The sequence below is a fragment of the Typopeltis vanoorti genome, chromosome 9, assembly GCF_054136105.1.
Source record: "Typopeltis vanoorti isolate ZY-2024b chromosome 9, IOZ_Tvanoo_1.0, whole genome shotgun sequence".
NCBI lineage: Eukaryota > Metazoa > Arthropoda > Arachnida > Uropygi > Thelyphonidae > Typopeltis > Typopeltis vanoorti.
Window position 1 is genome coordinate 21,729,510 of NC_143557.1, and position 25,611 is coordinate 21,755,120.

The 25,611-nt window shown below is 35.9% G+C and overlaps 1 protein-coding gene across 6 annotated transcripts in view; it reads left to right on the top strand.

The window, feature by feature from the left end:
* LOC150102918 (FERRY endosomal RAB5 effector complex subunit 3) overlaps positions 1–25,611 on the top strand; it is a 342,399-nt gene that overhangs the window by 97,659 nt on the left and 219,129 nt on the right. For all 6 annotated transcript variants that reach the window (XM_090398559.1, XM_090398556.1, XM_090398555.1 and 3 more), the window contains exon 4: positions 16,195–16,376. In XM_090398559.1, the coding sequence (XP_090254685.1) occupies positions 16,195–16,376 (182 nt within the window). The remainder of the gene's footprint in view (positions 1–16,194; positions 16,377–25,611) is intronic.

Sequence of the window (25,611 nt, forward strand, 5' to 3'; positions counted from 1 at the left end):
AAACCTGTCTGGGTAGTGACCCTTCCCATAATGCATAGCATTATACATACCCATAAGGATATGTGCTTTGCATTATGGGATACTAAGGCAAGTGATGTGAAGCCATTAGCTTCTATATATGAGTTGCCCTAATCCTGATTATATTTCACCTGAAATATAATCAAAATCAATTCACCTGAAAGTTTTTTTTAACTTCCAACAACTCATCAATAGCTGTAACAATAACTTTATACCTTGCCTTGAATACCTTCAGTATTAGCACTCACAGCCCACTCTGCAATGCCTTCATTTGCTAGCCATCATCACCCATTATCCTATGTAGTAATTCTCCTGTATTTGATAGACACCACTAAACAACTTGCACATCTCAATGATATGATCCCTCCTCCTATCTGCCAAGCTCTGAAGACTACATTCCTTCAGTCTTTCCTGATACTCAATATTTCAGAGTCCTGAGATAGTTATTTGCTTCTGCACTTCCTTATCACAAATAGCTGTAACAATAACTATCATACCTTGGTTGTGAGAACTAGAACTAAATGTTTTTCTTCTGTTGAAGTATCACCTCTAGATCTGGCTCCCACTGACAAGATCTCGATAAAGGTCAAAACCGGTCTGGGTAGTGACCCTTCCCATAATGCATAGCATTATACATATCCGTAAGGATATGTGCTTTGCATTATGGGATACTAAGGCAAGTGATATGAATAGCCATGCAACCAGATCTGTGCACAGAAATGCAGACGAGGCCTAATTCTTCATATTATAGCAGCAAATTTCTGTGTAACCCTTACAGTTTTCATGTGTATCTTGAATTTCAGTTCTCTGCCCCAGATCCCTTGCCTCTGCCACCTCCTGAAGCAATGCTCCTCCAATACGGCAAACCTCATTCCATCTTCTTTGGCTAAACTGTATAACTTTTCAACATTGAAATAACATCCCCATTCAATCAACCCCGATTAGCAAAACAAGTGTTTTCTGCCAGGTTGGCAGGAAAAAGACCTAGAGCAGAGGTTCCCAACCTAGCTTGTCCAGGGGGTACGGTGAATAGCATGTAAATAAGTATATATCGTGCTATTAATATATTCCAAAAATAGTTATGTTATCAACATTTCCAGGCTATTCCATGTTGGTACTTTCTGTCAGCCATAAGCAACATTTAAGATCTCTTTTCTGACACAGACACAGTGAGGTTGCATAGACTTTTTTCTCACTGCAGGGTCCGATAAATCAAAATGCCCGGTTAAGATAGCTAGTGATGTTGCCAGATCGGCACTCCCTCGAGGCTCACCTCCGCGGCATCTGCACCCCCTGCGCATGCACATGACGTACCGTATGGTACACACTCCAACTGCTTCATTTCGACATGCTCACAGTGCACACATTTTAGTGATAAACATAGGTTAGCTAAATTACTTTTGCTGACTAAATTTTAATCTAATCGTAAGTAGCTTATAGTTTATTTTTAGCCTATTCTAAAAATGAAAGGATAGATCAAGATTTAAATACATTAAAATGTTATTTATTTTTTAGCTTATTTTTAAAATGAAAGGTTAGATCAGGATTTATATATAAAAAAAATATTTTTGAAGACCCAAGGAATGACCACGCCAAAGAAACGTAGTTACCAAAATTCATATGTGCAATATGGTTTTACTTTTGTGCTTGACAAAGAAGGTATGCAAAAGCTGCAGTGCTTCATTTGTTCCAAGATATTCAGCAATGGCAGTATGAAGCCATCAAAATTGAGAGAGCATCTTCAGAATGTTCATCCTGAGCATTCTAATGAGTCAGAGTCCTCATTTAGAATAAAGTGAACACAATTTGGTACGAATATCACGCTTCATGACCATGGATTTATTACCCCAAAGAAGCCAGCACTGGAGGCCAGTTATTGCGTCACATTCAGGTCACCAAAGAAAAGAAACCACATACAATTGCTGAGACATTAGCGAAGACGTATGCTATGGACATAGTTGAGTTGATGTGTGGTAAAGAAGCAAAAAAGAAAATTGCACAAATACCATTATCAAATAATACAATTTGTGATCGGATTCAAGAAATGTCAGAAGACATACGTGTACAGGTAGTGGAGGAAATCAAGAAAAGTCCTCCAAGAATTAGTTTACAATTGGATGAATCAACTGATGTCTCTAACTGCACGCAGCTTCTTGTTTTTTACTAGATATATACATCAGAATGAAATAAAAGAGAATTTCGTTTTTTGTAAAAACCTTGAAAGAAACAGCAAAGGCAGTGGACATTATGAATTTGGTGAATGATATTTTTGATTCAAATGGCCTTTCATGGGAATTAGTAGAATCTATTTGTACTGATGGTTCTCCCGCTATGTTGGGAAAAAATCAGGTTTCACCGCTTTAGTTAAAGAAATCAATCCAAATATTTTTACAAGCCATTGCATCCTTCACCGGTATGCTTTAGCATCTAAAACACTTCTACATAATTTGAAAGCCATTTGGATGTTGTTCAAGTTGTGAATTTTATCAAAGCAAAAGCATTGAATCATCATGTGTTTAAATCTTTGTGTGAAGAGGTTGGAGCAGATCATATCGTACTGCTGCTTCATACAGAAGTAAGATGGTTATCCAGAGGAAATGTTTTAGGAATGGTTTTTGAACTTAGAAATTTTAATTGAAATTTTTTAGTCGAAAAATAATCTACTTTTGCTTCATATTTCAAAGATCCAAACTTTGAGATTTCTCTGGCTTATCTTTCTGATGTATTTGGAATTCTTAATTCTATGAACATTTCACTGCAAGGTACAGATGTCATTCTCACAGAGGCTGAAGAAAAGATATAATCATTTCAAGAAAAACTGACTCTCTGGAGAAGAAGGGTGGAGTTTAGGTAACTTTGCCAATTTCAAATCTCTTGATGAAATCACTTCAGATCTGGCATATGAACTAAAACAGGAAGTTCGTGATAGCATTATATTGCATTTAAAAACTTTGAAAGAGGCACTTGCAAGAATAATTCCACCTGATCAAATGAATGAAGTCTGGATACATAACCCTTTTCATATTGATTTAGAAAAAATCAGTGACAACGACCCAGTGAAAGACGAGCTAATTGATCTCCGCAATAACAAGAAACTCCGAATTGAATTCCAATCAATGAAGTTACAAAATTTTTGGTGACACTTGGAGAAGCATATCCCATTATCACCAAACGTGCTTACATGGCTATAATTCCATTTATAACTTATCTATGTGAATCAGGATTCTCAGTTCTGTTTTCAATCAAGTCCAAAACAAGAAACAAACTGGAGCCTGAACATGATATGTGGGTATCTATTTCAAAAACTGTACCAAGAATAAAACTGTTGGTGAATAAGAAACAGAATTAAGAGTCTCACTAGTCGATTTTGCTGCAGTTTAATAAAGATTTTAAGAACTTAATTATTGTTTATTTCTTATATTCTTTGAATCTGTATGGTAAACTTAAGAATTTATTTCTTATTATAATGAATAGGGGGTACCGGATAATTAACGGGGACCAAAAAGGTTGGGAACCCCTGAACTAGAGGAAGACCAAGATATAGGTGGATTGATACAGTAAAAAGTGCCTTAGAAGACAGAAATATAAGACCTGATAATATTGGAGTCTTTACAGGTAACAGGCTGATTTGGAGGAAATTTGTAGATAGGAAGTTAGTAATGGTGTAAATTTTTCATGTAGTACTATCATATCCTGTACACCCCTTGAGGATATATATCAGGAATTGGATGATGATAATTCAATCAACCTATTCAAATCAGCTTATAACAACAACACATCAGAACTTCCTGATTCTTTTCACACTGTGATTGATACATAAGATAAACAATAGTGGTCCCAGAACAGAACACTGTGGTATCCCACTTGTCACCTTACTTTTTTTTTGTTGGCTCCTATTTTCAAGCAAGCTATCAGATGACTACCCATTCCCATCGTGCTCAATTTCAACAGCAATTTATCATGTGGTACTCTGTCAAATGCTTTAGTGAAATCCAGGTAAATTATGATATAAGCATCTTCTCTGTCCATTGAACTAGTCTCCCTATCATAAAATGTAACCTACCGTATATTATCGTGTATAATGCGAAAAATTTATGGTAAAAAATACTACTTAAAGTTAGGGGTTCACATTATATGCGGATCCTAAAAAAATATAACATCTTATTAGACTTGCACACACAATATATACTACCTAATGCCTATGCAACCAAATCTACTTGACCCACTCGCATTCGGCGACCGAGCGCGCATCGTATCTGCGCATGCGCTCTCCGTCGCTGAATGATAGAGCACAGTGAGATAGATAGAGCACAGTTAAGTATATTGGTTTAACCACAGTTCATTTTAAATATTATTCATTAAACAAACCTAGCCTGAAAATGAGCCAACAGAAACGTAAACGTTCATCTTTTGAAGCAGGATTTAAATTGTGTGTCGTGCAGTTTGCAGAAGAACATAATAACAGTATTGCTATGAGAGAATTTGGTGTAGCAGAGAGTAATATTAGACTTTGGCGTAAGCAAAAAGACAGTCTTGAAAAAACCCCCAAAATGAAACATGCCCGTCGTGGAGATGTAGCATCCTTTTCAGAACTCAAAGAAGAGCTAAATGAATGGATTTTGATACGACAAAATGGCATTATAGTAACAAGAAATGCAATTCGTTTTCGAGCTCTACAACTCAAGAATGGTAAATTCAAGGACACACCAGGTATTTCATCCTTTCTTGCTTTGCCTGGGCGGTGCAACAGATTTGTGGAATGCAAAGCATTAACATTACGACACTGAACAGAAATTGCGCAGAAGTTACCAAAGCAGCTTGAAGAAAAAGTGCAGTCCTTCCATAAATTTATCATAAAATTACAGAAGTGTCACGGATATGAACTTTCCCAAATTGGCAATATGGATGAGACACCTATGTTCTTTGATATGCCTGGGAATCGAACAGTAAACTCAGTTGTTGAAAAGGGTGTCTTCATAAAAACAACGGGACATGAAAAAACGCATTTTACCGTTGTTCTAGCATGCATGGCAGACGGAACCAAATTAAAGCCAACAGTGATATTTAAAAGAAAGAAAATTTCGAAGCATATGAAATTTCCACCACGTGTAATTGTTCGCGCCAATCAGAAAGGTTGGATGGATGAAGAAGGTGTACAATTGTGGCTGGATCAAGTATGGAACATACGTCCAGGTAGCTTGTTTTGTCAACAAAGCATGCTAGTCTGGGATATGTTCCGGGCACATTTAATAGAGGCAAGCAAAGAGAAAACACGTGAGCTACGTACAGACCTAGCAGTCATACCGGGTGGTCTAACTTCCGTTTTGCTGCCGCTCGATGTCAGCTTGAATAAGCCATTTAAAGATCACTTATGTGAAAAATGGAGAGAATGGATGTCATCTGGTTTGGTGAAGATGACAAAGGGTGGGAATTTTCAGAAGCCTGAGATCACCCTAGTCACCAGCTGGGTTAAAGAAGCATGGGATTCGATACCATCTGAAATGATTCAACGCTCATTTCTTAAATGTGGAATAAGTAATTCACTGGATGGATCCGAAGATCATGTCATATATGAAAGCGAGGATGATGCACAACAAATTGGAGAGCATGAAGACGATGACAACTGCTACACTGATGATGCAATCCCTACAGATGAATTTATAAATGAAATGTTTGACGACTGAAAAGATGAAGAATTTAAAGGATTTTGACATTTTGTTTTAAAATAAATATTTCTTTCATTAATTCGTATTGTATTTTGACATTTTGTTTTAAAATAAATATTTCTTTCATTAATTCGTCTTGTATTTTGACATTTTGTTTTAAAATATTTCTTTCATTAATTCGTCTTGTATTTTGACATTTTGTGTTTAAATAAATATTTCTTTCATTAATTCATATTGTATTATTTATAATGTTATAGAACAAGATTAACAGATTGCATTATACGTGGACATGGCATTTTAGGGCTAGTTTTCAAACAAAATTTCTAGTTCACATTATACGCGATAATATATGGTAGTTACTAAAGCATGATCTCTCCTTAGTAGATTCATGCTGCTCTCTTGTAAGATTTCCATTCTCATCTATCCTTTTTTGCATTCTGTCTCTAACAATCCTCTCTAAGACTATAAACCATTACACTTGGTATTGTCGTGACGTTCTATTTTCATGTTATGTTCTAAATCCACCATCTTGGTTCAAGTCACTCTTATAAATAAAACAACTAATTGCGAATTGATCACCGATCCAAAAGTAGGGAAATTTATAATTATACTGCGCCACCCTATTTTTAGATTAGTCTATATAAAATAGTAGGATCAATTCTTATTTAAGTTAGCAGTCTTCTCATTAGGCCGAATCATTTATTATTATTCTACTTGGGGCACCCGCAAGATTCAAATTTTTTATGAACAGCGCAATAAAAGGGAGTTCAGGCAAACACAATATTTAGATTAACAAAATAAAACATTTAATATACGATATATAGCAAATACATGAATTCTACTTTTAAATGAAACAATACAAATAACTTAATACATCTTGCTAAGTCACTCATTCCAATTCAATGTTCTAAACTTTAACATACAATTCACTGCTTCAAAATTATAAATTTTCTTAATTCAAGTTAATAAAACAAAACTTCTCATTTGATCAGTCTGCACACATCTATCAGTTGTACTTAATGTTTAAATTCACAGCAGGCACTAATCAAGGTAGACATTATTCCAACCAATCTTATTTCGGACCTTGAACTTCGAAGATACGCTATAGTTAATGTTAGAATAAACAAACATGTATGACTACTCTTACCAGATACAATCTTCAATAAATCAATTTATTGCGAGCACACTTATGAATTAACTTATTTGAGCTAGCGGAACACATTAATTAAAATTCTCCAACGCTTTAACTGAACTACTGTTAATCGCGCTTCACTACTCTAAAAAAACAGCAATAAGGTACTGATATCCTTCCTTGTTTACTTTCCTGCAACTAGTTAAATTCATTATAATTCTTCTCAGGGCAACATAGAATTAAGACGTAATCCTAAATTAACTGGAACTAATCAGAATTTCCCATTGAATGTCCAGTTCTTTATTTATCCGATTACGACATCAATTTTCCTCTATAACAACAGCTGATTTCACTTGCAGCTGAGTATAAGATTCACTACGTTTCTTGGTTACTTCTAAACACTATGCTCTTGAATTTCTGCCCTAAAGAATTTACAATTTTCTTTCACTTCCTTGCTTATATCCTACTTTCCTTCAGGCTCCGCAAAACTCTTCCCTTTTCTTTCTATAAAATTCTTATTGCCTCCCTTTCTCCTTTCTGGTTCCAAGGTCACGCACTCTTCGACTCGTGCTTGTTTATTTCATGCGTCTCCATGACAACGCATGAACGCAAACATTTCGCTAATGTAATATAATGCTCTACTACTACATAAGTGATTACATAACGTTAAATTTTTACAAATAAGAATAAACAGAATATTTGAGCTACTTAATCAGTTCTTTCATTACGTATACAATTATTTATAATAACACTTTTCGTTACTTTACATATATATATTTTAGTTATCATAAATTTCTACACATATTATTATTTAATGAATTAATAGTAGGTTAAGTTTAGAATAAATATTTAAATAGTAATTCTTAATTAAGGAACAATAAATAATCTTTATACAAATTATGATTAATATATAATAAGCAATGTTAAATGTGAATGAAAAAAATAAATTACACAACATAGTTTCATTCACAATTTAACAGTATACACGCTAGCCTATAGTTAGATACAACTGACTTTCATTCTCCCTTATGCAGTGGCACTGTTTTTCACTGGGACTCTTCCTGCTGCCAGACATCTTGGAACAACCAAGTCAAGAGCACTGCCAGTTCTTTTGCACATTTGCATAGTATATGTGGTTATATAAAAGGAGGATAACCAGTGGGGGTGCCCTAGAGTTCTGTTGTTGGGCCCCTCCTGCTTAACTTGCTTGTAAACGATATATCGTGTGGGCTGACTAGGGATCTTCAGTTGCTTGCTGATGATGCAAAGTTATTAATCTTCCCGAAGGGAATTAACTGATGTTAATTCCCTTCGGGAAGATTTGAATAGGCTTTTGACTTGGCCAGAGGAGTGAGGTTGTAGTTTTAATATCAATAAGTGCAAGGTGTTGCATTTTGAAGTGCAGAAATATAAGGCTGTGTACTATATCGATGGTGCCTACTGCAGGGAGTGGATGAGATTAGAGATTTGGGAGTGATGGTTGACTGAAACTGAAGTTTAGAAAGCATATTGCTAGTGTTGGCAAGGCTGCACATTGTAGTGCTGCAATAATAAGAAGTTCTCTAACATGTAGGGATAAGGAAGTGGAGACATTAGAGAGGGTCCAGAGGTAAGTGACTAAGACAATATGAGGACTTTGGACTGCTGGCTATGGAGAGAGGTTGAGGAAATGTGGATTGTAGAGTTTAGTGGATAGGAGGAAAAGAGGTGATATGATAGAAACATTTAAGTTAGAGAGGATTTTGTCAGATTAATCCAGATGAAATTATAAAAAGAGAAGGTGAGAGGAGAAAAACTAGAGGTCATCCCTGGAAGTTGTCTAAGAGTGTGGTGAAGAGGGGTGTGAGGAGTAGATTTTTTACATGGAGAATTGTCATTGAATGGAATGCATTAAAAGAATGTGTTATTAGTGCAAGGAGTGTTCTTCATCATATCCCCATGCCCCAAGGATACAGAGGTCTGACATACGTGAGTTTACAGGCCAAAATTAATCCTGTGTGAGTGGCCACTCCCCAGCAGAGTGCCAACAGCATCAAACGATTGAACCTTCCAACTACTAACTGCATTCAGACTTGCTTAACTTTTTGCATGAACCATTAGTAATAGAGACTCTATCAACCTTTGTTGGCGTAGTGTCAATGGCACGTACTTGATAACCAGAGGAACTTGATTTCAAATCCAGCTGAATTTGTACTGAAGTGCAAGGAGTGTTAAGGATTTTAAGTTTCGGTATGATAAAGATGTTGTCAGTTGAGTGAACCTCCCATGATGAGTCTGCCAATTTCATGGAGGGTGCAATAATAATAATAACAATATTAATAATAATATTCCATCCAGTCTTACAACCTTATTAACATCAAGGTCACTTAATATCTTAAACACTTTTTATTCTTGAACTGTCAGTCCTCTGTCCTCCCTGTTTCTGCTCAACACCAGTCTTAACCTCCCTACATGAAATACACTAACAAAATAGGCACATTTCAAATCTTTTAATAGTGCAACTACTTAAAAGGTAACTTGAATGCCAAAGTTCTTGAAATCTTTAAAGCTCTCTAAATTTTGAACTTTTGTTTCTTCTATAGTTGGTTGTAAAATATGGATGGATCCATAATATCCACCATTTCAATATGTTGTTTATACCAAATTGAAACTTTTGAGCCACATACTTTAGTATCACTAATAATATTTTTTGTTCTACATTGTAATGAAATTATTATTCATTGAAATGTCAGAGCTTTCAGTAAATTACACATTGTATAATTTCAAGGCAGAAATTTATTAATTATATTTTTATACAGTATAAATATACTAAGACATATTTGTTAGAAGTATAAATTATCAAGCAATTAAATAACTGTAATAAATCTAACTAAATAATATGTGACATTGAATTATACAAATGGTCACCATTTGGTATATCATAGATGCAAATCTTTACTAATTATATGCTTCATTCTGTTGAGTTTAAAGAATTCCATTACTTAAACTATATAATAATAAAATGACATTGTGTGCAGATTTTCATCATTTGTAGTAGCTGAAAATAAGTCTTCAATATTCTTATTATTCTTTAGAAGTTCTTGGGTGCATCCCCTCCTCACTGGGCACCTGTTCATGATGGACGGGACTTCTCAGTAATGGTACTGGCTTTTTTCATTCTTCCCATATTCTTTGCTCCACTTCTCCTGCGTCTTATGTGTCCTCCTGTCTTCCAGGCATTACTGGGATCCAATGCCCTATCACTAGGTTTGCCATGTGGTGAAACCGAAGGACATCTGGAAAGGGGAATCCGGATAGCCTTGCATTACTTTGGCCTCTGTTTCAGCAAGATGGGTGGTCCTGGTTGTCCCAGCCTGGGCCAGTTGGCTTGCCTGCAAACGTCAGTGGTGTTGCAGTAAGTTTCCGACCCCTGGCATTCCTCTCCAAAGTGCAGTCATTGCTAGCCAGGGGTGCACCAGTAGTGTCTGGCACCTGTGTGCAAAACTTTAGTTGGCACCCCTATACCCCTCCTCCCAATAAAAAAAAACACTTTATAAAAACGTTATTTTTAATATTTGATGCCAGTAAAGTGAGTATTTCATTTTGAATTTTATCTCCTATATAGGATATATTTTTAAAGTCAGGATCATTAGCTACACGTCGCGTGTGTTCCGATATAAAAGGATCAAACTTTTCTAACATCTCAATGCATTTTAAAAAATTGCAATTGTAAAGTTTATTACTTTTACCACGAAGAGCTAGATTTTGTTTGCCTAAAAACTGTAATACAAAAATTATTCTTTTTATAACTTCATACCAATGTTTCCTTTCATTATCTCATGCTGTTTGCTACAAATGATCAATACAAGTTTTACTTTTTAAGGATGTAATTTAATTCTGTCCATTTCTTGTAATTGTTCAAATGATTTAAATTTTTCTCATGACGATTCAGGTACATTGCAAGATGTTGTCTATATTCTTCTGATAACAGCAGAATATAGAATGAAGTTAAAAACTGCAGCAGATTTTCTTATATATGTTTAGAGCAAATGCGAGTACGAACAAGATTAAACAAATTCAAATGCACGTCATCCTGTAAACAGTAAACTCACGCAAGTTCAAGTTTTTACTTGTTTACGCTAAACTGCTTGTTAGAACTAAGATCAAAATAAAATAAGATCTTAAGGAATAATAATAAATAAGTGATTATAAAAATCATTTGTTTAAGACAAAGCTTTAAAATATAATTAAAATTTAAACAAAAATGTAATTTATTTTGATATAATTAATGAATAATATTTTTTAAAGCATTTCCTCCTTGCCTGAAATCTTTGGCGCCTTTACTATCCTGGCGCCTGTATGCGTCGCACACATTGCACATATTGCCGGCGTGCCCCTGTTGCGAGTGTCAGTGGGTATCCATGTGTGGTGTGGTTCCATAGTAGGTAGGAATCTTTGGTGCTGAATAAAAAAAATTCTTTGAGCATGAATTTTTCAGAGGCTCTCGCAAGTTCCCAACCTACAGATACTGTAGATACATCATTTGATTACAGAAGTAAAAAACAAAAAAAAAAACATAACAGTTATAAATGTACTCATTTTTCTCTTCGATGCAACAGGTGAAAGCTTATAATGAAAATGCCACCCTTCTTTATTCAAAAGGTTTAGGATTGGCAAGATTTCCCAGAACAGTGAAGAAACCATGATCTAGTGATATCCTTGTTGCAACATTATGTCAGTAGCAACATACAGAAAAACTACTTAGTGCAACATCAATGGATGGAATACCAATTACAGTAACATCTCATAAATTGCTAAACTCTTCTAGAGGAGTAATATCAGAATGGGATCTCCTTGATGTCCCAGATGAAGGGATATGTTCAGACCTTAAAGGTCAAAGAGTGACAGATGTGAGGTGCATCCTGATACATAAGGATGATCATCTGATTCGTTCTGACTACAAACATCATCCTTACTTTTGATACACCTAAACCTTCAGCATCTATAAAAGCAGGGACCTCATTTGTCCTCTTAGGCTCTACATCCCTTATCCACTGTGGTACTTTAAATGTCAGAAATACAAGCATGCCAAACTGCCTGTCGTGGCTCTGCTGTGCCTGGTGTGGTAGTAAAGAGCATAATAATAATAAATCTTGTTCTTCAAAGAAATCTAAATATGTCAACTGTCAAGGAGATCATCCAGCCTACCCCTGTGCATGTCAGAGATTGTAGAAATACAAAAGTTAAAAACAGAACAAAATATATCATATCAGGATGCAAAGAGGAAGCTAGCCAACACCACACACATCCTGAAATTTTCTTATGCTGAAAAGTGATAGCTAAGAAAATATCAGTACCAATTCAAACATGTATGTCTATTCCACCATCTAATAATTTCCCATATATGAACTTTATTATTATTATTAACATCTCAACTTCACGGAGTGTACATGGAGGTCAGATGTTAAGGATGAGGTCGTGATGGAGGTCAGATTAACATCTGACCTCCTTCATGACCTCATTAGTGTATAACCCCCCACTCATCGTGGGAGGTACACACTGTTGCACACAATGCTCATCCAGCTGTGCTTTAAACTGATTCAATGTGTCTATATTCACAACTAGATTATGTCTCTGAATGCTTCTCTGTGGAGCGCATCAGTTGCATGGTCTGCTTTCCTGAAATGACTCCAAAACTGATCCCATTAGATGATCTAGTGATATCCTTGTTCTAATAATCTAATAATTTGTTCTAATAAAACCATCTAATAATTTCCCATATTCCACCATCTAATAATTTCCCATATATGAACTTTATTATTATTATTAACATCTCAACTTCACGGAGTGTACATGGAGGTCATGAAAATGCCACCCTTCTTTATTCAAAAGGTTTAGGATTGGCAAGATTTCCCAGAACAGTGAAGAAACCATGATCTAGTGATATCCTTGTTGCAACATCATGTCAGTAGCAACATACAGAAAAACTACTTAGTGCAACATCAATGGATGGAATACCAATTACAGTAACATCTCATAAATTGCTAAACTCTTCTAGAGGAGTAATATCAGAATGGGATCTCCTTGATGTCCCAGATGAAGGGATATGTTCAGACCTTAAAGGTCAAAGAGTGACAGATGTGAGGTGCATCCTGATACATAAGGATGATCATCTGATTCGTTCTGACTACAAACATCATCCTTACTTTTGATACACCTAAACCTTCAGCATCTATAAAAGCAGGGACCTCATTTGTCCTCTTAGGCTCTACATCCCTTATCCACTGTGGTACTTTAAATGTCAGAAATACAAGCATGCCAAACTGCCTGTCGTGGCTCTGCTGTGCCTAGTGTGGTAGTAAAGAGCATAATAATAATAAATCTTGTTCTTCAAAGAAATCTAAATATGTCAACTGTCAAGGAGATCATCCAGCCTACCCCTGTGCATGTCAGAGATTGTAGAAATACAAAAGTTAAAAACAGAACAAAATATATCATATCAGGATGCAAAGAGGAAGCTAGCCAACACCACACACATCCTGAAATTTTCTTATGCTGAAAAGTGATAGCTAAGAAAATATCAGTACCAATTCAAACATGTATGTCTATTCCACCATCTAATAATTTCCCATATATGAACTTTATTATTATTATTAACATCTCAACTTCACGGAGTGTACATGGAGGTCAGATGTTAAGGATGAGGTCGTGATGGAGGTCAGATTAACATCTGACCTCCTTCATGACCTCATTAGTGTATAACCCCCCACTCATCGTGGGAGGTACACACTGTTGCACACAATGCTCATCCAGCTGTGCTTTAAACTGATTCAATGTGTCTATATTCACAACTAGATTATGTCTCTGAATGCTTCTCTGTGGAGCGCATCAGTTGCATGGTCTGCTTTCCTGAAATGACTCCAAAACTGATCCCATTAGATGAGAACCAACTTGTCAAGAAGATTATGGCAGTGATCTCACCTAATGATAAACCGCCAGACATCCCTATACTTATTGGAAGTTTTTCCACTTGGTTATACTATAAATTAAAGATACCAAGAAATTATTATTATTATCCAAGCCTCCATGGAGGTCGTTTTTAGGAAACACAAAGTTTATCATACCACTCCTTGAACTCATTGACCATTCTTGCTCTAACCATTCTCACAGGCAATGCATTCCATGGTCCAATCACCATCCACAAAAAGAAACCACTCCTCACCCTCTTGCTCACAGCTTCCTTTCGTAATTTCCAGGGATGGCCCCTTGTCATCACTCCTTCCTGCCATTCCACCAAGTGAAAGAACCCCATAATTTCTACCCTGTAACTGTCTCTCAACAGTTTAAAAGTCTCAATCATGTCACCTCTCTTTCTTCTATCTACCAAACTCTGCAGTCCACATTCCCTCAGTTGATCCTCATAACTGATATTGTACAGTCCTGAAACCATCTTTGTTATCTGCCTCTGTACCCTTTCCACAATTAATTTATTCCCTTCAAATCCTGGGGACCAAATTTGAGAACAGTAGTCTAAGTGTGGTCTGAACAGGGTCTTATACAACGGAATGAAAACTCTGCAGGTCAGTGTCTTTCTCAGTATTGCAGCAATCCTCTGTATTACCTTCACCACCTTTGCAATATGTTCCCTAAATTTCAGTTTTTTTTTATCAATCATCACCCCCAGATCTCTTGTCTCCCATCGATGGATCCCAAACTTCAAGACTTTACATTTTGCTGAATTAAACCACATCCCCATTCATTTGCCAATCTGTCTAGTTTATTCAAATCCTCTTGCAATGCTGCCACATCTGCACTCTTACTGATAACCTTTCTCAGCTTCACATCATCTGCAAACAACTGAATATCCCCTTGCAGTCAATTACCAATGTCATTGATATAAAGGTTGAACAATACAGGTCCCAGTACTGAGCCCTGTGGAACACCACTTGTAACCTTCTGCCTCCTTGATATTGCCCCACACAACTCTCTGATACCTATCAGACAGCCAATCCTGAATCCATGTGACTAACCCGACATTTAAACCAATGTGCTGCAACTTAAATATCAGCTCATCATGTGGTACCCTGTCAAATGGCTTTGCAAAATCCAAAAAAATGGCAGTATATGCCTTTCCCTCATCAACTGCTCTTGTCACTTTATTATAAAAGACAATCATATTACTAAAGCAACAGTGCCCCTTAACAAATCCATGTTGATTCTCACAGATAACATTACCCTCATCTGTCCAACACTATATAGTTCCTCAGTAATTTCTCCAAGACTTTAACAACTACTGACACACAAACTTGCCTATAATTAGACACTTCCAGTCTGCAGCCATTATGCAGTGGCACTATCTTACCTTCCTTCCATTCCTTGGTTACTTTTCCTGCAGCCAGACTTTTATTGAAGAGCCAGGTCAATGGAGCTGTCAGTTCTTTAGCACATTCTCTCAAAACCCGTGCTGAAATACTATCCAGAGTACTGAGGTATGGCTCACCCTTCGCAAAACCATGCTGCCCCCCCATAAAGTATCCCATTTCCATATACTCATTCCTATATTTTGCTCTTGACCAACTTCTCTAATACTTTGACAACAATTCCTGATATGCTGATTGGTTGATAATTTGCTACATAGTCTTGGAGCCTCCTTTATGCAGTTGAACTATTTTTCTCTCTTTCCATCCTCTTGGGACTAACCGAAAGCTGAGGCTTAGATTAAACAATATGGTCAAGGGCACTGACAATTCTTTCGCTGCTTCATGTAAAACTCAAGCTGGTAAACCATCAAATCTCACACATATATATATAGATACATATACCTGCAAGCACATAACCATCCAGTTTATTCCTTTTTTTTTGTTTAATCGTGATCTCAAACATAGAAAGTTGTTTACTGTAATAAAGGGAGTTTGTCTCAGAAAGTATTCAAGGAACAAAGAAGTTGAAAAAGTTATCATGGCAAATTATTTATTTCATGTCTTGATTGGTTAATCTTGCAGACAGTGTTGGTAGACACAACACAGAAGCTTTGTAACATGATAATTTGAATAATTAATTATTATAATTATATGTGCACTATCTAAAGCTTGCAAAATATCATAGTATACATTGGTTTGACAATTATCTTGAAATTGATAAATATGATTTAAAGATTTAATTCATATTTTTTTGAAAACAGTGCTTTTTCTTGTATTATAAATTTTATTGATAACGAATTTTTTTTATGTGAATTGTTGTTTCTGATAGTTAATTGGCTTCTAACATGTTTAGAGTGTAAGAGGAATTGTAAATTCTCAACTTGTACATCTTTGTGAATATTAAATTCTTGGCTACTGATCTATAGTTAGTACTTTATATTTAAAATACTCGTATTTTGTATTATCATGATATTTGTAGGAACTCATGGAATATTCAAAACCAGAAGAAGCACAAAAGCAACCTGCCTTTTTTGAAATGTATCATACATTAATTCATTCCCCTGCTTTGGAGACCATGCTTAACTTGGAGCATTCTTATGCTATTGCAACAGGGAAGCTAATAGAAGAGAGGGATAAAATTCTTGCTGAAGTGCAGAAAAGGTGTGCAGATTTTTGCTTATAAATATTCTATCTTTCTCTTTTTTTTAATACGAAGTATGAAACTTGATAAAACTGCATCTTGTAAAAAAATTTACAAGTGCTCAATACAGACTAGTCTCTGTAATTATCAAACCGTTCAGAATTTATAATATTCCAAATTTAGAAACTTCCTTTATGTAAACTGACCAACTCATAGTAGATCCATAAGAAAGTAATGACACTGAATGATATGTTCATAATTATGCTTATATTGTGGAATTCCCATAATACCATTTCATGTTTGGCATTGTGGCTTGTCACAAAAAAAGTAACTTGGTAAAATTAACTGCCCTATCATAAGTAAATATACTTATGATAGGGCAGTTAATGCTATCTGCATGTTTAGAATTGTGTGTGTGTGTGTGCGTGTGTGTGTTATATTGATTCCATACACGAGAGAGATCGAAGAACCTGTAATCACATTAGTGGTGGGTGTGGGGGAAGTGCAGGTCAGGACAGAGATAGTTTATTGACTTTTTTTTTCGAAGAGTTGTAGGTTGAAACTGTTTGGGAATGCATTTTGCAGAAGAATGTAAGGTTTGAAAATTTGGAAAACGAAGATGGGATGCAGAATTTATGCTTGGTGAGAATATATTGTTGGAGGTAGAGGAAATAAGAGATCTGGGGGTGATAGTGGATAAGGATCTAAAATTTAGCGGGCACATCGCCAAAATTGTGAAGACAACACAAAGGCTTCTGGGAATGATGTGGAGGACACTGACGTGTAGAAGTAGGGAGATTCTTGTTCCATTGTATAAGGTTTTGATTAGGCCATACATGGACTATTGTCCCCAGATTTGGTCACCGGGTTATCAGAAGGATGAAGAGATGTTGGAAAGGGTCCAAAGGCTACTGACTAAGGTAGTTTCTGACCTCTGGAATATCGGGTATGAGGAAAGATTGAAAAGATGTAATTTGCAGAGTCTGGTGGACAGCAAGAAGAGGGGAGATATGATAGAGACCTACAAGTTGATAAGGGGTTGTTATAGGATCAATGGTGGAGAAGTTCTACTGAGAATAGTGGGAGATCAGGGGAGAATCAGAGGTCATCCCTGAAACTGTATAAAGAGGGTGTGAGTACGGGAATGAGAAGCAGGTTTTTTTTCGTGCAGAGTTGTGAATGATTGGAATGCCTTGTCTGAGAGTGTGGTGTCTGCAAGGAGTTTGAGTGTGTTTAAGACACGGTATGATGCGATGTGTGTGTGTGATAAAAGGACCTCCCAGATGAGTATTTGCCTCCATGAGGTCTTGGGGTAATAATAATAATAATAATATCCTTGTTTTTAATATGATATTTCCATTGATGCCATCTATTCATGCCTCTAATCTTTCTCAGGGCTCTCATATCTACGTTCTATAGTCTTTGGTCAAGTATTTTATTTCTGACCCAGCTCTCAGATCCATAAGTTAAAATTGGTTTGAACACTGTCTTGTATACAGCTAATTTAGTGTTTTGATTAATTTCTCTCTTATTCCATATAAATTTATTCAGTTGAGTTCCTACCATGCCAGCTTTGTTGATTCTGTTGTCTATTTCTATATTTAATTTACCATTTTCACTAAAAAGTTCTATAGCAAATGGAACTTCACCACACACCTCTCTGGCTGAATCAATTAATGTTTTCTTAAGGGCTTGCCACTGAATCTCTAAGGTTTAGTTCCTGTTCTCAAACTCTTTCATTTTTTCTTGAATAATATTTGTGTATTTTAATCTACAGTTTATATCTCATCATCATCATCATCAAATTCCTGCCATGTACCCTCAAGGGGTGTACAGGATATGACAGTACTACATGAAAAAATTACATCATTACTAACTTCCTATCTACAATTTTCCTCCAAATCAGTCTGTTACTTGTCAAGACTCCAACATTATCAGATCTTATATTTCTATCGTCTAAGGCACTTTGTACCGTATCAATCCACCTATATCTTGGTCTTCCTCTGGGTCGTTTTCCTGCAAACCTGGCAGAGAACACTTGTTTTGCTAATCTTTCCTCTCCCATTCTATTTAAGTGACCATACCATCTGAGATTAGCTCTGCTAACGCATTCCTGGATGCTGACAATGTCAAGTTCTTTCCTAATATCCTCATTTTTAATATGATATTGCCATTGATGCCATCTGTTCACGCCTCTAATCTTTCTCAGGACTCTCATATCTGCGGTCTCTAGTCTTTGGTCAAGTGTTTTACTTCTGACCCAGCTCTCAGATCCAAAAGTTAAAATTGGTTTGAACACAGTCTTGTATACAGCTAATTTAGTGTTCCGACTAATTTCTTTCTTATTCCATATGAATTTATTCAATTGACTTCCCACGATACCAGCTTTGCTGATTCTGTTGTCTATTTCTATATTTAGTTTACCATCTTCACTAAAAATTGTGCCTAAGTAGCTGAAATGTTTTACTTGTTCCACAGGTTCTCCATTCACAACACAGTTGACATTTTCAATGATTCTGCCTATTTTCATTGTCTTTGTCTTTTTATTGCTGACCTTCATACCATATCTATTACAACAGCTATTCAATTTAGTCAGAGAATCTTGCAGACTTGTATTCGATTTATTTAGAAGTATAACATCATCCGCATAAAGCAAAGAGCTGACATTAACATCTCCAATTTTGATATCAGGTTTAATACCACATTCCTTCATAATGTGATCCATATAGATAATGAATAACAGAGGGGATAATGTACATCCTTGTCTCACACCAGATTTAACATTAAACCATCTTCCTGTACTTCCTTCAATTCTAACTGCTGACTCACAACTCAAATAAAGACTAAGTATTGCTTGATATAATGCCCCATTGACACCATATAACTGCAGCGTATTGAATAGCTTCTCTCTTGGCACCTTGTCATATGCCTTTTCCAAATCGACAAAACTTAAATACAGATCTTTGTTACATTCCCATGCTTTCTCGACTATTTGTCGTAAAGTGAAGATCTGATCCTGACAGCCTCTATTTGGCCTGAATCCAACTTGTTCTTCACCAAGCTTTTCTTCCACAATTCTTCTCAACCGTTTCTCAAGTATACTTGCATAGATCTTGCCAGGAACACTCAGTAGGGAAATACCTCTGTAATTCTCACATTCAGTTTTATTTCCCTTTTTATATATGGGTACTATGAGAGCTCTACTCCAATCATCGGGAATTCATCCCTCTGTCCAGGCTTTCTGAACTATGCAGTGCAGCCACTGTAAGACTCTTATACCACCATACTTCAGCATTTCTGGTCGAATATCATCTACTCCTGCTGCCTTTCCACATTTCAAGCCTTTGATGGCTTTTTCTACTTCAAGTATGGATATGTATTCCTGACTGCATGCCTGGTCAGTGTTTCTTATCACTGTGCTGTCATCACTGCTTGTTTCATTTAGCAGTTTTTCAAAGTAATTACTCCATACTTCAAGGATATCTTTTTCTCCTGTTTTCATTTCACCTTTATCATCTCTAATTCCTTTTACAGCACTCTTTCCTCCATTCCTAAGCTTCTTCAACAACCTCCAGAATATTTTGCCACCTTCTTGATATTTATTTTCTATATTCTTGCCAAAGTCCTCCCATGACTTTTGTTTAGCTAGTTTTACACACTGCTTAGCTTTCTTACATTTGTCTCTGTATTCTGTAAGAGTAAAAGCTGACTTATTTGCCAGGAACTTTTGATATGCTTTCTTCTTTTCCTTCACTGCCTCTTTAACTTCCTGTGTCCACCAGGGAGTTCTGATTTTTTTATCTTTGCACACAACCTCACCACATGCCTCTCTGGCAGAATCAATCAATGTTTCCTTCAGAGTTTGCCACTGAATCTCCAAGGTTTGATTCCTGTTCTCAAACTCTTTCATTTTCTTTTCAATAATATTTCTGTATTTTAGTCTACAGTTTACATCTGAGAGCTGCTCAACTTTTATTCGCTTTAAAACTTTCTTACATGTTATTCTTTTCAATATGAAATTCAATTTTATCCTGCTCAAGACTAAATAGTGATCACTTCCAATTTCAAATCCTCTGTACACTCTGGTGTCCTGCACCAGGGAGAAAACATCACTATCAACAATAACATAGTCAATGAGACTTTTCTTATTCCTAGCCTCTTCTCTCCATGTGAATTTGTGCACATTTTTATGTTGGAACATGGTGTTAGTAATAACCAGTCCATGTCCTGAGCAGAAATCCAACAGATATTTGCCATTATTATTAGCTTTGCTCTTTTCTCCAAATTTTCCCAAAATATTTTTGTATGTCTCACAATCATTTCCTACTCTACTATTTAGATCCCCAACAAGGACCAACTTTTCCTTTTTCATTGTGTCAGTTGCTTTTTCTAAAGCCTCAAAAAATTCCTCCACTTCTACCTTAGTAGAACCTTCTGTGGGACCATAGGCACAAATAAGTCTCATTGTCCAGTTCCCCATTCTCATATTTGCCCACATTACTCTACTTGAGACTGACTGCCATTCAAGAAGATTAGCCTCGTATTTTGTGTTGAATACTATGGCTACTCCTTCTTTTCCTTGATTGTTATTGCCTGAATATAACATTTTGTATTTATTGCTCAGAAAGATCTCACCAGTTTTGGTCTTTTTTGTTTCAGTCACCCCTATTATGTCGATCTGGTACTTATCTAATTCCTCAGCTAGCTCCATTTCTTTGCCATTCAGGCTTCTTACGTTGATAGTACCGATCTTTAACTCTGGTGATGTTGAGTTGGGGTTTGTTTTCAGATTTGTTCCAGTAGCTGACTTTTCGCTGTTCACCCTGGTTCCCTGGCGAAAACAACGGGGGCCTTGTTTAACCGGGCGACGTCCCAGCCGGCATGAAATTTTGTCATGTTGTACCATCATTTTTTATTTTGGTTTAACCAATAAGAATACAATTTGGTCGGCTAAATCCCAAATTGCCAGCCCATCCTCGTTCGTTCAGTATCAAAGTAGATACCCAACATGGTGCACCACGAGAAGGTGAGGATTGGACATTAGGTCAGAAGCCCTGGTCGGTTCTCCGCATTCCTTTAAAGGCTATGTGGAGGTCTCCTCTCAGTTATACAGCTTTGACCCTTCAGTTTATATCTGAGAGCTTCTAAACTTTTATTAACTTTAAAACTTTCTTACATGTCTTCTGTGCAGTATGAAATTCAATTTTATCCTGCTCAAGACTAAATAGTGATCACTTCCAATTTCAAATCCTTTGTACACTTTGGTGTCCTGCACCAGGGAGAAAACATCACTATCAACAGTAACATAGTCAACAAGACTTTTCTTATTCCTTGCCTCTTCTCTCCATGTGAATTTGTGCACATTTCTATGTTGGAACAGCGTGCTAGTAAAAACCAGTCCATGTCCTGAGCCCAAATCCGACATGTATTTGCTGTTATTATTAGCTTTGCTCTTTTCTCCAAATTTTCCCAAAATATTTTATATGTCTGACAATGATTTCCTACTCCTGCTATTTAGATCCCCAACAAGGACCAACTTTTCCTTTTTCATTGTGTCAGTAAAGCCTCAAAAAATTCCCCCACTTCTACCTTAGTAGAACCTTCTGTGGGACCATAGGCACAAATAAGTCTCATTGTCTAATTCCCCGTTTTGATATTTGCCGACATCACTCTACTTGAGCCTTCCTATTATTCAAGATGATTAGCCATATATTTAATGTTGAATTGTATGGCTGCTCCTTCTTTTTCTTGATCGTCATTGCCTGAATAAAACTATCTAAACTATCTAGAGAAGAAAATGAAAATTATAGAGAAATATATTGATTCAGGCCTCCAAGGAGTCAAAAGACTCATCAAGGGAGGTTCTTCCTAAGACATAAAGTCTGTCAAGACTCATCGAGGAGAGGTCCCCCCCACTGAGAAACACAAAGTCTATCATACCACTCTTTAAACTCACTGACCGTTCTCGCTCCCACCACTCCATCAGGCAATGCATTCCACGGCTCAACTAGTAAAAACCAGTCCATATCCTGAGCAGAAATCCATGTATTTGCTATTATTATTAGCTTTGCTCTTTTCTCCAAATTTTCCCAAAATATTTTATATGTCTGACAATGATTTCCTACTCCTGCTATTTAGATCCCCAACAAGGACCATGTCTTCTATGAAGGTGGCAAAGATTAACTAATGGCCATAGGACATGAACTAGGTCTCACACCATCCGCATTGAACCTTGTCTGATTCTATTGACATTGATTTTGCAGTCAAAATGAATAAATATATCACTTTTCCTTTTTAGATTCACTTTTAATTCTTCAAGTTCATAATTTTGTATTTTGCTAGTTTGTATTATTTTCTGTTTCAAACTTCTACTTAAGTATACCTTTTTTTGAAAATTTATTTCATCGTTAGTTTTGCAGTTTACATTTTTATTTCCTGTAACAAAAAACTCATTATTTACCTCTTAATAATAGGTTATTCATATGTTTAATTACTGATACTTAAACTTTAAATTTGCATTTAAAAAGTTGCTGTCTACTTCTTTCAAAAGTGTATTACTCTAGTAGAATTTTTTCTTTCAAATTGCAAAAGAGGAATCTACTAACTCCATTCCTTTTTTTTTTTATTTAAATTTGTGTCTCGATTGCTTAGTGCTTCATCTGCAACTTTTACATATTTTAAACAATTAGAATTTTCATCATTTTTTGAACATTTGTTCTTCACTAAATAACAGTGCTTTAATTCTTACAAAACAATCATTACCAGTTTTAAAATCCTTAAAAATCTGTCAGCCATACTTTCTAATGCATTCCAATGTGCTTTGAATTCTGAAATGATTTGCAATTCTATTTTTCACTCTTTGTTATGTCTTTTTGCAAAACACAATTTCTTCAATAATATTTGAACAATTTTAACAATTTTTCTTATACGAGATATTGATGCAGGAACATCCTGTAAAGCATTATCAGACTGATTTGTTTTTTTTCATATCATTGTATTTTAAATTCAGCTTCATCCTCATTATGACTTCTGCTATTGTTCAATTTTTCGACATAAAACACTTCTAGCACATCGATAGGGTGCTTGGTTTAAATATTTGTTGAAAATGTAACGATAAATTTTCTGATTTTTTTCATAACTGCAGTGCCATCAATAGTAGTTGCAATTACATCTGTTTCAAAACAAATTTCGAATGAGAGCAGTCTTTCTTTAACTAAAGAATCGCCCTTTTCTGCAGAATTCTTATTATACCAAATTTTAATGAACCTTCCTTGTAATATATATGTTAGTTTGTGTATATTCGTTGCCTATTACTGGTCCATTCATCTACAGAAATGCTCATTTTTTCATATTTACATTTTAAAGCTAATTTTTTTCTTGCTATGGCAGGAATTTGATGATGATGAGCTAATTTTTTTTTTTTAACTTAGCTTTAAAAGCTGTCTGATTTTTGCCATTTTTTAAAACTTAGTGCCAACATTCCTTGCATATTTTACTCATTGTTAGGGTAACTGTGATAAAGGAAGTGAAATTAGTTTTTATTAAAAAATAATTATAATTATTTTAATCTCAATTTCACACATATTCACACTCACAAAGAGACTTGGAATGCAGTGAATTCAGATGAGATCAGATGGGATTATTTTTAATAATCGGAGGAAATTATTTAAAAAATGTTGAAGTTTTTCTGAGGATATTAAAATAACTCAAATTTCTTGGGAAATATTTTTTATTATTTCCATTATTTGGAATTTTTTTAAAATAATGAATTTTCTTAAGAATTATCAGGAAGAAACCCTAGTGTCAAATATAAGATGCAACCCCTCATAGACAGGGGTTGGTATTCTGGTCCTGATGATATCATTCTTACCTTCAACGCATCCAAGCCTCCAACTTCTGTAAAAGTAATAGACATACTGAATACCGTGTTGGACTTCCTTTAGCCCAAACTGCAGCATATATATATATGGTTTGGCATAGATTCCACAAGCTGTTGGATTGCCTTTATGTTTATGACATACCAAGTGTTCACCAGATGATCCTTTAACTGGCTCAGATTTGATGGAAGAGGAATCTGCTCCTGGACCTGTTTTTCTAACATATCCCATACATTCTGAATGGGGTTCAGATCCAGGCTTTGTGAGAGCCAGGGAAGATGGTGGAAGTTGCTGTCATACTTGCTGAACCAATGCTGAACAAGTCTTTCACATTGGACAATAGCATTGTCATCCGTGAAACAATCTTCACTACAGGATAAAAAGTCAACATTACAGAATGGACTTCATCAGTAACAGTGTTCAGATATTCCTTGGAGGACACCCGCACTTCCAATAATAACAGGGGACCGATTCCGTACCAACACAACACATGCCTCACATCATGACACCACCTCCAGAAGCTTGAGTTGTGTTTACAAGGCAACCTGAGTTCGTTGCTTCATGAGGTTCCGGCCAAACTCTGCCTACTATCGCTACAAAACAAGGTGTACCGTGAGCATGATTTTTTTTCACTCTTCCAGTGTCCAGTCATGATGGACAGAGCTGTAGATGAACTTTATGGTTCTTCGCAGAAATCATTGATTTCCGTAAAGGATCAATATTGATCCTATTTAATTCCCTCTGCATAGTTTAATGAGATATGGATTGGGAACAGTCTTCAGTAAATGCTTTGGTAAGTTGCTGAACACAGCAAGTTCTGTTTGTCTGTACAAGCATTCTCAGATGACTTTGATCTTTTTCTTGACATACTATCTTAGTATCACAGTTACACTTCCTAGACAAGCAAGAAAGGTTATTTTTCCATTGTATAAACACCTAGGATATCTCACGTTTTGAGAAACTAGTGAGCTCTGCTGTTTTCAGAATCATAGCTTCAGCCAGATAGGCATCCACAATAAGCCCTTTATTGAACTCCAAAAGACTCTTTGTTTTTCCTATTGTGATCAGCACTATTGATGATTACCGCAGCATTCTTAAATAGTTGCTTAGAACATGTGGTGATATACTTGATCAAGTATTTTGCATATATTCTGTGTAAGTAATGCTTACTTACATCTGCATAAAGGTTTCTAATTCAATGGCCAGTATGTGTATATCTTAACTGCTGTACATCACAAAAACATTGAAATGCTTTAAGAGTCAGACTTCTAGGAGACATGCTGAAACTTATTTCTCTCTCTCTCTCTCTCTCTGTGTGTGTGTGTGTGTATGTGTGCTATCTGTGATTAATGTTGCGGTAAAGAATGAAAACAAAATT